The sequence below is a fragment of the Convolutriloba macropyga genome, chromosome 13, assembly GCF_964194025.1.
Source record: "Convolutriloba macropyga chromosome 13, txConMacr16.3, whole genome shotgun sequence".
In the NCBI taxonomy this organism is placed as follows: domain Eukaryota; kingdom Metazoa; phylum Xenacoelomorpha; order Acoela; family Convolutidae; genus Convolutriloba; species Convolutriloba macropyga.
This window is the reverse complement of record NC_134480.1, coordinates 40,697,561-40,713,591: the sequence shown is the minus strand read 5'-3', so window position 1 is coordinate 40,713,591 and position 16,031 is coordinate 40,697,561. Positions and strand designations below refer to the sequence as shown.

The window sequence follows — 16,031 nt, the reverse complement described above, 5'->3', positions numbered from 1 at the left end:
TTTTTGCATAAAGAACACATATTGGGTTTGCTTTAAAATATCAGCGGTTAGGTTGCTGATCTTACTGATTTTATGAGTTTGATCCTCCTGCTCGTTGGGCGAGTACGAATGTGTCTATATTTGATTGGTTCAACTCAAGAGTTGAAAAATATCAACACTTTTAAAAGCCACTAATTGGTGATCTATAAATATTGATAGAGTTCGATATCTAGTTCAAATTCGTTTTTCAAAAAGGAGCAACATGTGCAATTAGCATGGTATCCTAGCTTCATTTTGCCCGTGCGAAAACAACTGCAGCAGTTCGTTTAAAAGGCGTTTGAAATTCTTGCTGTAGGCGAGTGCGAGAACTCATTTCAAGGTCTTGTGAAAATTGTTTGAGAAAACGTGAAAGGTTTCAAATGTTGAATGTTAGAAGGTTAGGAGATAACAACCTAATGTAAATTGTGCATAAGATAAGCTTGACAGTAACTTGGAGTTTTTGACGGGAAACTTTTTTTTGTTTTTTTTGTAGTTGTTGTTTTTTGCTCGTAGTCTTTTCAATGCAGATATCTTTGTAATGAGGCATGGCATTATTCGATTCAATTATTAGTTTGGTTGTGTAACGGTTTTTTTTGAACTCAAATATCTACTTTTGATTATCGCTTTATCAAAAATCTAAGTCAAAAGACAGTTAATTCAAAAAAAGTAGATGAGCGCGGGTCGGAACATCATGTGCAAACGCACATTAACGAGCCTCTTTGTTCGGCTATAGGCTTTAAATTTTCTAATAAAAATTGTATCAAATTGAGTAATTCATAAATCAGACAAAATGATCCAAGTGTTTCACTTCCGCAAAAAAATGATCTTAATTTGAATAGGTTGTTGTTTTTTAAAGCATTATGGTGTCATTTAAAGAGTCAAGCCGTCATAAAAATAGTCGAACTATCGTCAATCGCTGGCCCAAACGGAGAACTATCGGGCTTCATTTCATAATTCTTTTTTCTTTGCTTCCTCTCAACTCCTCTCCTATTTCTTATTCCAGATTTTTTTTTATCAAAACGGGAGTAAATAGGAATCTATTCTGAGAATCTCCGCCAATCACAGACTGAGAAAACTCTATTTTATATAGCGCTATTTTATATAGCGCATTATAGTTTACTAGAGTCAGTCTTCTGGATTTGTACACGATGTGTATATCACTGAGTCCAGCGTTTATATATTTATCGCCGTTATAATTGAAGTCCCCTTTCAGTGTTTTTGGATCTTTTCTGTTTGTGCACCCCCAGCTTAGTGGGCGCATATTATTTGCACACCCAGACGCACGTGCCATATTAATACATAATGATTTACTATGTAATGGCACGTGCTCTGTAACTGGGGGGCGCATAACGTACTGTGGTGGGCACAAACGGAAAAGATCGTTTTTTTTTGCATAAAGAACACATATTGGGTTTGCTTTAAAATATCAGCGGTTAGGTTGCTGATCTTACTGATTTTATGAGTTTGATCCTCCTGCTCGTTGGGCGAGTACGAATGTGTCTATATTTGATTGGTTCAACTCAAGAGTTGAAAAATATCAACACTTTTAAAAGCCACTAATTGGTGATCTATAAATATTGATAGAGTTCGATATCTAGTTCAAATTCGTTTTTCAAAAAGGAGCAACATGTGCAATTAGCATGGTATCCTAGCTTCATTTTGCCCGTGCGAAAACAACTGCGGCAGTTCGTTTAAAAGGCGTTTGAAATTCTTGCTGTAGGCGAGTGCGAGAACTCATTTCAAGGTCTTGTGAAAATTGTTTGAGAAAACGTGAAAGGTTTCAAATGTTGAATGTTAGAAGGTTAGGAGATAACAACCTAATGTAAATTGTGCATAAGATAAGCTTGACAGTAACTTGGAGTTTTTGACGGGAAACTTTTTTTTGTTTTTTTTGTAGTTGTTGTTTTTTGCTCGTAGTCTTTTCAATGCAGATATCTTTGTAATGAGGCATGGCATTATTCAATTCAATTATTAGTTTGGTTGTGTAACGGTTTTTATTGAACTCAAATATCTACTTTTGATTATCGCTTTATCAAAAATCTAAGTCAAAAGACAGTTAATTCAAAAAAAGTAGATGAGCGCGGGTCGGAACATCATGTGCAAACGCACATTAACGAGCCTCTTTGTTCGGCTATAGGCTTTAAATTTTCTAATAAAAATTGTATCAAATTGAGTAATTCATAAATCAGACAAAATGATCCAAGTGTTTCACTTCCGCAAAAAAATGATCTTAATTTGAATAGATTGTTGTTTTTTAAAGCATTATGGTGTCATTTAAAGAGTCAAGCCGTCATAAAAATAGTCGAACTATCGTCAATCGCTGGCCCAAACGGAGAACTATCGGGCTTCATTTCATAATTCTTTTTTCTTTGCTTCCTCTCAACTGCTCTCCTATTTCTTATTTCAGATTTTTTTTTATCAAAACGGGAGTAAATAGGAATCTATTCTGAGAATCTCCGCCAATCACAGACTGAGAAAACTCTATTTTATAAAGCGCTATTTTATATAGCGCATTATAGTTTACTAGAGTCAGTCTTCCGGATTTGTACACGATGTGTATATCACTGAGTCCAGCGTTTATATATTTATCGCCGTTATAATTGAAGTCCCCTTTCAGTGTTTTTGGATCTTTTCTGTTTGTGCACCCCCAGCTTAGTGGGCGCATATTATTTGCACACCCAGACGCACGTGCCATAATGATACATGACGATTTACTATGTAATGGCACTTGCTCTGTAACTGGGGGGGGGGCATAACATACTGGGGGGCACAAACGGAAAAGATCGTTTTTTTTTGCATGAAGAACACAAATTTGGGTTTGCTTTTAATTCTCAGCGGTTAGGTTGCTGATCCTAATGATTTCATGAGTTTGATCCCCTTGCTCGTTGGGCGAGTAAGAATGTGTCTATATTTGATTGGTTCAACTCAAGAGTTGCAAAATATCCACCCTTTTTAAAAGCCACTAAGCGGTGATCTAAAAATGTTGGTAGAGTTCGATATCTAGTTCAAATTCGTTTTTCAAAAAGGAGCAACATGTGCAATTAGCATGGTATCCTAGCTTCATTTTGCACGTGCGAAAACAACTGCAGCAGCTCGTTTAAAAGGCGTTTGAATTTCTTGCTGTAGGCGAGTGCGAGAACTCATTTCAAGGTCTTATGAAATTTGGGATCTTTTCCGTTTGTGCCCCCCCAGCTTAGTGGGTGCATATTATTTGCAACCCCAGACGCACGTGCAATATTTTTACATAATGATTTACTATGTAATGACACATGCTCTGTCACTGGGGGGAGCATAACGTACTGGGGGGGGGGCACAAACGGAAAAGATCCGAAAATTGTTTGAGAAAACGTGAAAGGTTTCAAATGTTGAAGGGGTAAACTGAACTCTGATGTTGCTGCGTTTTTCAACATTTTGGTCTCCGAACCCCTTTAGCTTAGAAGTGCGCGTACTTGACATATCTGAAATCTAAAGTTAAAAAATGATTCAGAGAGGAGCTAATAGTAACGTCATTGACTGCATGTTAATCTGAAATCAAAGTAGGCAAAAACATGTCTACTCGCATAAAGTTGTTTCTGAAAAGGCGACTTCTCATTCAAATTCGGACGGTTATCTTGTAGGATCTTGCAAGATTCCTGCAGGGTTACGCATAAGCTTGCATGATGTTACAAGATTCTTGTAAGATCTTGCAAGATAACAGTCCGATTTGCAAGAGTCTAGCAAGATAAGCGTTCAAGTTCGTCTGGGATTGATCCGATTGCTGCAGAGTTGCCAGTTAAATATTCTCTCACTGTCAATCGTGGCCAGATTTCATAGCTGCTCGACCAGGAAAGGACAGTGTCTGACCAAACTTTAGCAAATCGATCGCAGCTCCTACGGCTGGCTAAACACCAGCTTGGTTATTGAGAAGATAATATTGAGTACATAAGTTGAAGGCTCTGTTAAGAGTAGTAAAAAAACAGCAAAAGCAACACAAACGATCCCTTAAATTCATTAAAAAACTTATTTTTTTCGCTTTTTGACTAAGCTAAAGTTGTTCTTGAATGGTTTTTTTCGCAAATGTGGCTTTACTGTTGTTTTCAACTTTCAACTAACTGTTTTATCTATGGCTTGTACGATATTTTTAGCTGTAGCACTCAATGGCACGTTAAATTCTTTGACGGAAACAACTGAACAACCTCAGGTCTTGCCTCTTTGCAGTTAAGTTGGTTTAAAACTAATTCCTCGGCGATAGATTTTCATGAAATCAGTTTTTCATTTTAAACGAATTCTTTATATATATATATATATATATATATATCTTATATATATGAGTGTTCTACAGTTTTTCAAGTTTATCAATTTTTTTTTGTTTGAGCGATTATCAAAATAAATGATTATATGGTATCGTATTTGACAAAAAATCAATTGAAAGATTTTTAGACTCGTATACATATATTAGAGTGTGTGTTGTGTTTAGAGTGGTGGCTTGGGAGGGGCTGGGTCCAACCTGACATATCGGTCGAGATTGCAGGCCTTCGCCATCTGTCTAGTAGCCGGCATACTCATCGAGACCCTGGTTAGTGAACAAACAACATCCACTACATCAACAATAACAACAAAATCTTATATTGGAGACCCGCGTGGCGCAATCACAGAGTCTAGAAAATAAACCCCATTATGATTTTGGTCGTTATGATTTGTTCCGTTGTGATAGATAGTTTCATATAAAAATCCCATTGTCTGCGAGGCATGGCTAAACAGATTAAATGCAAAGTTCTTAAACAGTCATGGGGCTTTTTCCGTGGGGGTATTTTTTTGAGGGTTTATTTCCTCTGTAAAATTAAATTGGGTTGTTTTCCGTGGTTTTTTTCCGGAAGCAACAAGCACAGTTTCACTTCTTTTGGATTTCTTCAAAAAACATGTTGTCAAGATTTGACTTAGATTAGGTTTACTTTAGTTTAGTTTGTTATGATTTCAACACATATCAATCCATTATAGGTACTAGCATCAGAGTATTATATCATAAATATTGCTCCTTCTTAAGATTTTGCAATTACTTAAAATTTGTCACTATATTTCTTGGAATTTCAAAGGTTTCAAATTTAATTGTTTCAGAAAATTTTGAAGATAGTTGATCTTGATTTCACAAGACTTGATCTAGTCTCCATCTAGTCTCGTTCAAGACTTGGTCTAGATACTGTTATTATTTGAAAGAAAACATTTAAGTTATTGTTAGATCAAGAGTTATAATTTTTGAGAAACAGCTGATTGAGATCCAGAACGACAATAATCTCAATCGGAAAACATCTTAAACAAACACCTTTATCAGTACTGCGGTATCGGATTATTTTTTTTTTGAATTTTTTAAATTGCGTTAAGCAATCTGTCGAGAAAAATTCGAAAATCATTAATTGATAAAGTTCTTTTTTTTATGGTGGATTCTTCGGGCTTCATGTAGTATTTTACTTTAGCAGCTGATTGCTTATTGTGGTTTTGTAACATATTGGGTTAAAGAAGGAAAATATCCAAATATACAAAAACTAGTTGACTAATGAGTTGATTTTTGATGTGATGATGTTTTAGGGCTGCACTGGGATGTTTATGGAAGTTAACAAGAGGACTGTCCTTTTATTCCTCATCTTCACTTCTGTCGGAAACTTCGCCATCATCACCAGGTACGCCTCAGCAATCAAAAAAGGAAAACAATTTTCTTCAGTCAACAACAACAACAACAAAACAATCTATATGGCAAACCTCGCGAGCATACCAAACAAATTGTTTTACATAAAAAAACAGCCCATTGACAAAATTGTGATTTGTTGTCATTCGCGGGTCGAATTCCATACCTTTCATCAAAATTTTGGGCCTTGAACAGTAACCGTGACTTATTTTCCTCATTCGGCAGAATTGATGCGTTTTATATACATCATAGTGCAAACATACTGCATGATTACTCTCAACGCACACAATGTAGACAACGGTATGCGGGTATGTACTTCAGCACAACATTCTTGGCCAGTCTGGCAATCCAGAGACGCCAGCTGACAGAGGAGACGAGGTTGTTCTCTGGACTGGTTTATGTGGTGATGCTGTTGGTGAGTTGTGCTGTGGCCCTGGTCCTCAAGAACCCTGTCCTAGTCGCTCTTGCCATATTCGCCAAGGACTTCTCAATCATATGGTGAGAGCCAAATTTTCACGCAGGTGCAATTCCATTGCTATCCATAAGTCTACCCCGGGCTGCTATTAATTCCAAAGAGTCATTTTAGGCCATATATGATTCTTAGTAATCTTACTGGGTCATCATTTCTCAGTAGGCATCCAAGGATTACTAAAACTCATCAAAGTTTTTTTAACGGTTTTGTGCCTCCCCTAGTCGAACACCCAGGATGAAGTCCGCGACCCAAGAGAGGTATTGGCCAGACCGACTTGGGTCGCGGACAGGGGGGTCCGTTGCGACCGTCCACAATGGTCTGGAAAAAATTTGGGTCGCGCCTTCCGTCTGGCCAATGGCAATTTTAGTCTGTTCTGTCTGGCGAATACCCATATTTCGGTCTGTTCGGTCTGGCCAATACCCATATTTCGGTCTGTTCGGTCTGGCCAATACCTATATTTCGGTCTGTTCAGTCTGGCCAATACCCAAATTTCGGCCTGTTCGGTCTGGCCAATACCCAAATTTCGGTCTGTTCGGTCTGTTCATCCTGGGCACCGACGCTTATCTTGCAAGGTCTTGCGAGATTCTTGCAGATGACTCTTATATTCTTATGCTATAACTCAAAGCCCATATTCTCTTATGAGTTCAGTCATTTGAATGGAGCTCTCGGCTCAGAACAGAAACATTCATATCATTTCTGCCTTCAATAACGTATTTGAAAAACTAATTTCCAGAAAAATTGTTTAATGGTGGTTTCAATGGCTCATTCTGTACAAAACAAGTGTGCATAGGCTGCTAAGCAATAAAAACTGTCGTTGAAAGACCTCCAGTTATTATTAGGTAGCAAGTACCAGAGAACCAATTGTCAGTGTTCTGCTGAGAGTATGAAGACATATAGTCCCTGCCAAAAAGTTGATAATAAGTTTTCTGTTGCGATAACATAACGTTTTTCACTGAATAAATATGTACTGGCAAAAATCGTAAATGGTCATTTTTGTCAATGTTCCAATCCGTTATAACTTCCTGCTATAGCCAAACGACACTTCTACTGAAGCTTACACGCATTTAGAGAGAAAAATTTGGGTCTAATTTTTTTTGCCTGATATCAATTTTGCTCTTAGGCCCAAACACCAAGTTTCATATCAAATTTACCGTCGAAGACGTATTTGAAAAGCTCATTTCCAGAAAAATTATTCAATAACTATTTTTATCAATAATAATTCCTAGACCAAGTTTGGCGAAGTTAATGTGTAACCAGAAAATAACCAAATGGTGTAATTCGTGTTTTTGAAGTCATAGGTTACTTGCCTGTAAAATAGATATTACAAAACATTGTTTTCTCTTTTGATTGTATAATGGTTTTGATCAAACGTTATAATTCGAGAAGCCGTTTCCCATCACATCTGAATGGTTTTCTTTATTCTTTCTATTTCTTTTTGTTTTGTCCTGCTTGTTGAATATTATGCAACTGCTTGGTGTACAAAAATAGCAACATCATTTCGAAAATTGAGATTCTTGGTAGTTATTTATACTTTAAATGAATCCTAATTTAAGAAACACGGCTCGTGCCTGTCTGTGCATTGCGCAGAAATTTCCGACAAATTTTGAAAGACACTTGAAACCTTCAATGAACATATTTGAAAAATCCTGACTAGAGTAGCAGACCAAATGACAGCTAGGCGCCAAACAGTCAAAAACTGGTGTGAACAAGTTTAGAGAATAGCATGAAATTGGACATTTCAATTGCGGAACCTGTTGAAGTTAAAGTATGCATTCACAGACCAAATTTTCTCAGCGACAACGCCAGTACGAAAAAGGAAATCTTGATGTTGTTTAAAGTATTGCTCGACTGAAAAAGAGATAAATTTCACCCAAGATCACAGCTAACGATCAAAGAAATAATTGTCTTTTGCAAATAATAAAACATAAAAAATGTCAAAAAATGCTCATTGGTTATTGGTCAAATTTCATCACACTACGCTCTCAAAACCATTTTTTGATTTTTGAACGCTATATTAACGCTAATTTTTAGGCTATTAAAAATATAAGACACAAAGATAGACATTTAAAAGTTGTTGAAAAAGTTGAAATAATTACCAAGTCTTTTTAAAAATTGAGTTTTTCATAATCACTTTTCTGTTGCTAACATCTGCTCAAAATAGAGTGGCAAGCTTTAGAATTTCATTAGCCTCTAGAGTGTAGGAAAAAATTTTGGACAAAAAATTTTTACTACAATTTTTCTTTTTAGTTTGAACATTAGCATTACAAATCGATCACCAGCTTCTAATAGGGTAGGGAGTGTCTTTAGAAAAAGAAGAACACTAACTTCCAATCTCAAAAATCAAGCTGAAAAAAAATTAAATTTCGACAAAATTTTGAAAAATGCATTGTTGTGGGCTTGAAATCTTCAAACACTGATGCTTTTACCTTTAAGGAGGCCTTCTCAGCAAATAGTTCACAATGGGCTACAAGTAAACTTATCTTTCAGGATTCCCGTCGGGATATCAGTTTTGAAAAAGAAGTCCCTGTACTCAGCAAAAATCAAATTTAAAAAGAAGAATGGAAATTAAAGAAAAAAATAAACGTTCTCAGGATTCCAAAAACTCCATTGCCAAGAAAATAGATATCATTAGCTGCAATTGCCGAGACATTAGATATGATTACAAACAATATGGGTTTATTTCGGTCTGTAAAAGCGAAATCGTATCAAAGATAAAAGTAAACAAATATTTTTTAAATTAATTGGAAAGAGTACGTAACTAAAAAATATGCCGAGTTTTTATAGCCCATGATATATTGTTGAGGCAGGAAAACCACAGAGTTAAAGAAAGCAACCGCGCTCCTCCAAAGCTTCAAACATTTTTGACCAAAATTGAGACATAAATATAAACCAGACGTGGAAAATTGCAAAGAAATCAGTCGCTGTTCTTGTTATAAAGCTGTCGCAAACCATTACTTTCCATGCTAAAAAAATGCTAAATTATAATAGTAATATAGTTTGGCATTCCTGAGTTCTTCAGTTCAAAGCGCGGACAGAAAAAAATTGTTCGAAACTTTTAATGTAAGAATAAAGTCAATCGTCACTAAATTTTCGTTAACATCTTATTAAAAAAATTTCAAAACAAATTTGTTTTTGTGAAACGCTATGAAATGACTCAATTAGAGGCAAACAGATACCTTGGTTGACAAAAGAAACAACAAAAAGCAACAGGTGCAAAAACTTCTCAAAATCTAAAAAAATTGCTAATTGACTTGAATTTCAATTACAGTTATAAGATAAGTTCAAAAAGCACTCTGGTGCTCTCATGATGTGTCTCATTACCCATTCGCTCAAAAGGCACAAACTGGAAAAACTGGAAAAATGTGCTATACCTGAAAAAGTTGATACCCAAAAAGGCTGACAAGAAAAATTAAACGCTAAAGGAACGGTGATGGGTCGTGAGCGAAAACCAGCTAACAAACAATTTAAAAAAACTAAGTTGGTTGTGGTGGGGTTGCAGTTCGTTAGATTTTGATTAACTTTGGTAACTTTTGACAAACTTAATTTGGCTAACATTTTAGATTTGCATTCTACACTAAAGGAGCTTTCAAATGATACCAATCTTGTCTTTCTAGAAAATTTCTTGGCTTCACATCATTGGCTCAAAGAGTTTTTCAATGTGTAAAGCAATGCAGCTTTAAACAAGTATAGTTCATCAAATGCTTTATAAGCTGTATCATCTATTAAATTTTTCTTCTGCGATTGAATAGAAGTATTTTTGTATACAATTAATAGAGCTTCAGGATTACGGTATGTTAGGGGTATATAGGCAAGCTGAACTTCTGTTGAAATGAACCAGTACTGGATTAGAACCAGTATCTGTTACGTGCGATTCTGTTTTAAGCCACCAGCGAGTTGGCATCTATTTTTATAACACATTTTCTCCTTGTTCTTCAAGTCCTGACCACTCTAGCCAAATATTCATGGAAAAATTTTTGTCAACAGGTAAAGCTTCTTGTCAACTTCATGCGCATTGGAAAAGTACACTACGAAATTCTTTGTCGACTTTCTAAAATGGTGGAAGATTGTTTAGATAATCGTCAATATAAAATAGGGAGGCGTATTGAATATCTTCGCCATGACTAGGACGTTGTTACTTCTGCGAAAACAGAAGTTGTAAATTCTGTTGTAACCGCTACGAATGTTCATGTAGATGAATGACCTCCTCATTCTGTCCACATTAATGAAAGAAGATAAAGTCGAACGCTATATGCACCTTCCGCACATTTTTGAACACAGGGGATGAACAAACAACGTGTTCAGTTTGACAAAAACAAGGACTGAAAGTGCTAGAGGCAAATTTGCAATTAAATGTTGCAGAACTAACTTTAAACAGGGTTTGAAATGAATTAAACATTGAAAGAATCGAAGGTCTAAAAAGAAGGATCATATCCACAATGTATCGATCCTTCAGGAAATATTTTTTCACTTGGCAACCATTGGACTTGGCAGTTTGTGCAAGACTGTCAGAGCTGCCGAGAAATACGACCAGAATTCTGAAGCAACTATTGGGATAGATTCCCTCAAACATGGCTGAAAATCGCAATAACAACAACAGCAGCAACAACTTTACATAAAAATAGTAAAAATATGGTGAGAGCTTCTGGGGGCGGTGGTTCTAATAATATTCGCCCTCTAAACTGGCAGGACACAATACAGAAAAGATCATAAATTAAATATTGTTATATAGCACGATACCATGTAAAACGCCTGGGAATCGTGTGCCTGGGAATCGTAAAAATTATATGCACACTAAGCGGGGGGGGGGGGGTAGAATATATCTTAAAAATCAGATCGATTCCGTTCCCCCAGTTTAGCGGGCATATATTTCTTGCGTTTTTCAATGCCCCAGGTGCACTTGACTATTTTTACGTAGTAACATATTATATAACAATACATAATTTGTAACTGGGTTTCATAAAAATACTGGGGGGGGGGGGGGTCATAATTGATCCCAGAAATCTTAGTTTTTCAGCCTGATAATTTATAAATAAATAACCAACAGTCTAAGACTAATAGTTGCTAAAAATCCCTCAATCAGTCAAATTTAGATAACTTTATTCTAAGTATAACTTTGCCGAAATAGTTGATAGAATTTGAGAAACTCAAGCAAAAACAGTAGGAAAAACGCTTAAAACACTCAGGTGCACATTTTAAAATGCCGAAAGTCTGCAGTGCCAGATGTTAAAATGCCAGAAGTTGCTACTTAGCCAGAAGTTGAATTTCGTTGACTTTCGTCATTTTAAAATGTGCGCGTGACTTAATATCTCGAACTGCTTCGGGGTTCTCGATAAACGCCAGAAGTTCTCCGTGACTTCAAGCACAGTCACTTAACCATTACTTAAAATTTCTTCGCAACCTGAATAAAAAAGCTAAAACAAAAGCGGGCTTCAATACAAAGTTTTGTGACGAATAATGAGCTTGCATTTTAGACCTAGGCTCAGCGGTTATTGCACATTTTGCCACTTAACTCAATATGACTGAAACAAAAGCGGGGCAGTAGTGTCATTTTAAGGAGAATAATTTGCTTACAAAAGTTTCTTGTTAATCAGTTTTTTTATCAGAGGCTCTTGAAAAATGATCTAGTGGCAATCTGATAAAGTTTCATTTAATTGTGCAAAATTTGATTCAAAAAATAATTCTTTACAAATAGGAAATGTAGAAAAAAAACAATTTGTTGTTTTTTATTATATAATTTGATGGCAAAAAATATTGTCATACTACTTTGCGATTTTGGACGCAATAATTGATTGTAAGCCATATCCGTTTAAAATTTAACCCGAGGTGGCATTTAAGCCCTACTTGTAGTCTTGCCTCTGTCAAGTTGCAAGTTAAGCCTTCAAGTTAAGACTGCTCATTTCACGGCATTAATACAATTAGCCCCGGCTAGACATAAAAATTACCCTTATGTCTGGGAAGAGTTCCAGTTCAAATGGGCGCAGGGCGGCATCACTTGAGGGGCAAAATTACCTTCAAACAATAGGGGGGCATTAAAAATAGATAACGAATTATCAATTATCAAAGGCCACCTCAAGCTTACGAGGAAAAAGGGAATTCTCGCTTTAATCTCGAACCCACTTTTAACATAGCGCCACCCACACCAACCCCCCCCCCCCCCTCCCCCACCCCAACTTCTTTGCCACCAAATGCTATGCTCCCACACCCCACAGCGTTTCCTATATAGTGACTATAGAATTCCCGCATTCCTCTCAATTTGGCAGCAATACCCGAAACAACATTGTCTGCTGTCGTGTGTCAGCCCCGGTACTCCTTTCATACAATCTTTAAATGGCATATTTTAAGGGGAAGTAATTCAATAAGTGTCTCCGATATTTCTGCTTTAATTTACGACGTGCGTTTCTAACCATCTTAATGAAAAATACCCCACGGGCGGCACTCTGCGTTATATTGGGTATTGGTGGGGGCGATGAGGGGGTACGGGTGGGGGTTGGCGTGGATACGGGTTGGGGGGGGGGGGGGGTTGTTTTAAACCAGCACACCCCCTTAAAAAGCTCTGAATGGGCTCGACTGGGACAGGATTACGACCGAGCACTAAGAAGTTGGGCGGAAAAAGAAAGGATATGTTAACACGTGATATGAATGCGGTATATTTTTGGGGTCTAAGAACTTCATTTACATAAAGGGATTTTGAAGGTATTAACGCGGTTAATCCAATATGCAAAAAGCTATCTACGTATTTTGGCCCAGGATTGTTGAATGCGTAATTTTGAAATCTCAACAAGTAGAAAAGTAAGTTGAGCTCTAACTAAAAATAGAACGACGAATATGGAGATTTTAAGGGCATAATCTGTTTTTCTTTTCATACCAGACAAGCTTTTCTGTCAATCTTTCCGAGGATGTCAAATTTTGTTTTCTGTCTTCAATTTTGCGTAATTGTTGTTCTCATTTCGATGAATTGATAATTAAGCGAAGTTTGCGGCAGACAAGCTAGAAAGTATTCACTTGAATCTTATTCGATAGTAATACCAGCGTGTGTGTATGCGTGTGTGTGTGGCGCGCGTGTGTATAGTGTGTTGTGTGTGTGTGTGTGTGTGTGCCTGTGTGTGTACGTGCGTGCGTGCATGTGTGTGTGTGTGTGTGTATGAGTGTATGCGTTTCTGTGTGTGTGTTTGACGTGTATTTGTGTGTGTGTGTGTGTGTCTTTGGTTTGGTGTGTGTGTGTTTGTGTGTGTGTGTAATTTTTTTTTGTGTTTTTGTGTCTGTGCCTGTGTGTTGGCGTTCGTGTGTTTGCGTATATGCGTGTACGGTAAAAATAACGATACAAACAAATCAAGAAAACAAAATAGCAAAGACGGCAGTCGATAATCCAGATTTTTTGTACAGTCCCACATCTTGTCAAAGTTAAAGATTTGGAAACGAAACCACCAACCAACGTCTAGTAAACAAGGTTGTTCACCCAAACAGTTCTACTTTTTACGACAACATCGAATTTATAGAGAAAACTAATTGCTAAATGTGCAAAAGAATTTAAAACCATCTGGAGCAATTAATAGGTGCATGGGCGGCATTTCAAGATGGTTTGTCGATTATGGGTTGTAAGTCAACAATGAGAAATGCTAATCAACAGTTGCTGGTAGAAATAGAGTGCTAGCTATTTGTTGACGATAATCTTTTTTAAGAAAAAAGTTCGGCGAATACATAAGGATTGTGGATGTTAACCGATGAATTGTTTTTGAATCAGACTTTAAACAATCTTTTTTGACTTGTTTCTGAACTTTGTTGATAAAGTTTTTAGAAGGCTCTACAAATACCATAAGCTATCTTTCCAAGTCGTCTATGCTAAAGTCGGATCAATCATTTTTTTAATATTTTCTAATAGAATATAGTAACTCTTATTTAAAATTAATATTAAATTAAAACTAAAATTTGTCTTCAAAATTGACGAAGTAATACGAAGGGCATTCGGAATCAATTTTAAATTCTCACACCCAAAACAAAAATTATCTGATCTAGCTTTGGTTTTGTTTTTGTTTTCTGTGAATTTGTTTCTAAGCGCATTGTGTGCGTGTAGGGCTATGGTTGCTATGTTAGTCTAGTATGTACGAAGTTGAATAATTGGGTATAAAATTCAAGTATTCTTTTGTCAAGTGGAACTTGTCGGGGTTGACAATTCGTCGTAGTCAAACACGGATAATATATAAAACAATAAAATTCATAAGTTACTTCTCAGAAGATCTTTGTGTAACTTTAAGGAGGTCATACATGATACTTGTAGGTTTACCAGAACTCATATATGATCAAAGTATGGTTAACAAAAAAGTAGATAAATCTTTTTTAAAGAAAAACGTTTTTTGCTGTTTTTAAGCAGGAATCACTGTTGTTGTTCCGCGTCTTCATCATCTGACGCGCCAAAATACACTGTTGTGCACCCAACTTTTTCTGGCAGCGAGTAAACAATTTCAATTTCGTTGATGAATCATAAGCAGCAATCAGTTTTAAGAGAAAAAAATCAGTTTTTTCATCTACAAGAATCTTAGATAAGGCACAATAGCCTTTTACAATTCTGAGATCCTTACGAACAGTCAAAAGAAAAGTTCATGTAAGCAGGCATTTCCAAATATGTAGTTATCAGAAAATCTACGGAAAAAAATTAAAACTGAAATGTTGACATTTTTTTAATGTTAGTTGGTATAAGACCATTTTCTAGGAGAAAATTGTAGGCTGTTTTAATCCGGTTCTCTGGTGATTTTCTGTGTAAAAGGGACTTAACATTTTACGTTTTTACTAGACCTTTGAAGCCACTCCTAGTACGAGAATCTCTTTTGTCAAAAAAATATGTGTGATAAAAAAGTTGAGAGCTACCCCTAATTTGTTGAAAAATTCTTTGAATATTTCCACGAAAGAAAATTCAAACACAGTGCAATTTTTATTGGAATTGAAAATTGCGGATGTACTATCATCAAGATTCCTACAAAAAATTGCCCTAACAAGGCGTTTCTGAGCCAATAATATCTTGTTTAAGCTGGTTTTTGTTGTCGCATCATAAACAAGCAAAGCATAACGTATTGTTGGTTCAATCTTACTTCGATAAAACTTGTGCAGCTGCTTTTTCGTCAAAAATGTTCGACTGAGATAAACCATTCCGCAGAAACGGTTCAATTTTTTAACCACATGACTGATGATGTGATTGCTGAAATCCATTTTTTGGTCAATTAAAACACCAAGATATTTTACGCTATTTTGCCATTTTAGAGGATAAGAATCATATATATCATTGTATAATAACCAGAAAATTTTGGAATCATCAACCCGATGAATTAGCCGAATAGGATGGTTGCTTCGAGTCGAATTCTTTTCTTATAATTATCATTGTTTACGGTATTTTCATAGCTCGTTTAGTCTAGAAGCGCTTATCACTATAACAATTCAACAATTACATTTTAAGCAGTAAATGCAGTGCATTTAGGTGAATTTTTCTAATCAAGTTGCGGTTCATAGCGATGAATAGACTTTTATCCACCGCACTTTTTTGCCGAACTTATCTTACTTAAGGTTTTCACTCCCAAAAGTTAAATAAGTTCGGTAAAAAAAGCAGTGATCAAGTCTCTTCATCGCTATTAAACGCAGTTTGCTCAAAAATTCACCTAAATTCACCGCATTTACTGCTTATAATGTAAAATTGTGATCTGTTAAATTCTGGTGTAAAATTCTGATAATTTATAACTTTGATCTGAAAGTACTGCTGGGTTTTCTTAGTTTGTATTTGTGTTTTAAGGTATTCGTTGACATACATCCCGTTGGCCAGAGCTGCTATGCGACAATGTCTAGCCGCTTAATGACGTCACACTACATGACATAAAAAAAGATGGCAACCAATCATCT

General features: G+C 36.2%; 1 protein-coding gene across 3 annotated transcripts in view; it reads left to right on the top strand.

Moving 5' to 3' along the window:
- LOC142352168 (uncharacterized) overlaps positions 1–16,004 on the top strand; it is a 90,145-nt gene extending 74,141 nt beyond the window's left edge. For all 3 annotated transcript variants that reach the window (XM_075404573.1, XM_075404572.1, XM_075404571.1), the window contains 4 exons: positions 4,475–4,573; positions 5,581–5,672; positions 5,999–6,175; positions 15,925–16,004. In XM_075404573.1, coding sequence (XP_075260688.1) covers positions 4,475–4,573; positions 5,581–5,672; positions 5,999–6,175; positions 15,925–15,985 — 429 coding nt within the window. In that variant the 3' untranslated portion in view covers positions 15,986–16,004. The remainder of the gene's footprint in view (positions 1–4,474; positions 4,574–5,580; positions 5,673–5,998; positions 6,176–15,924) is intronic.
- The last annotated feature ends 27 nt before the right edge of the window (positions 16,005–16,031 follow it).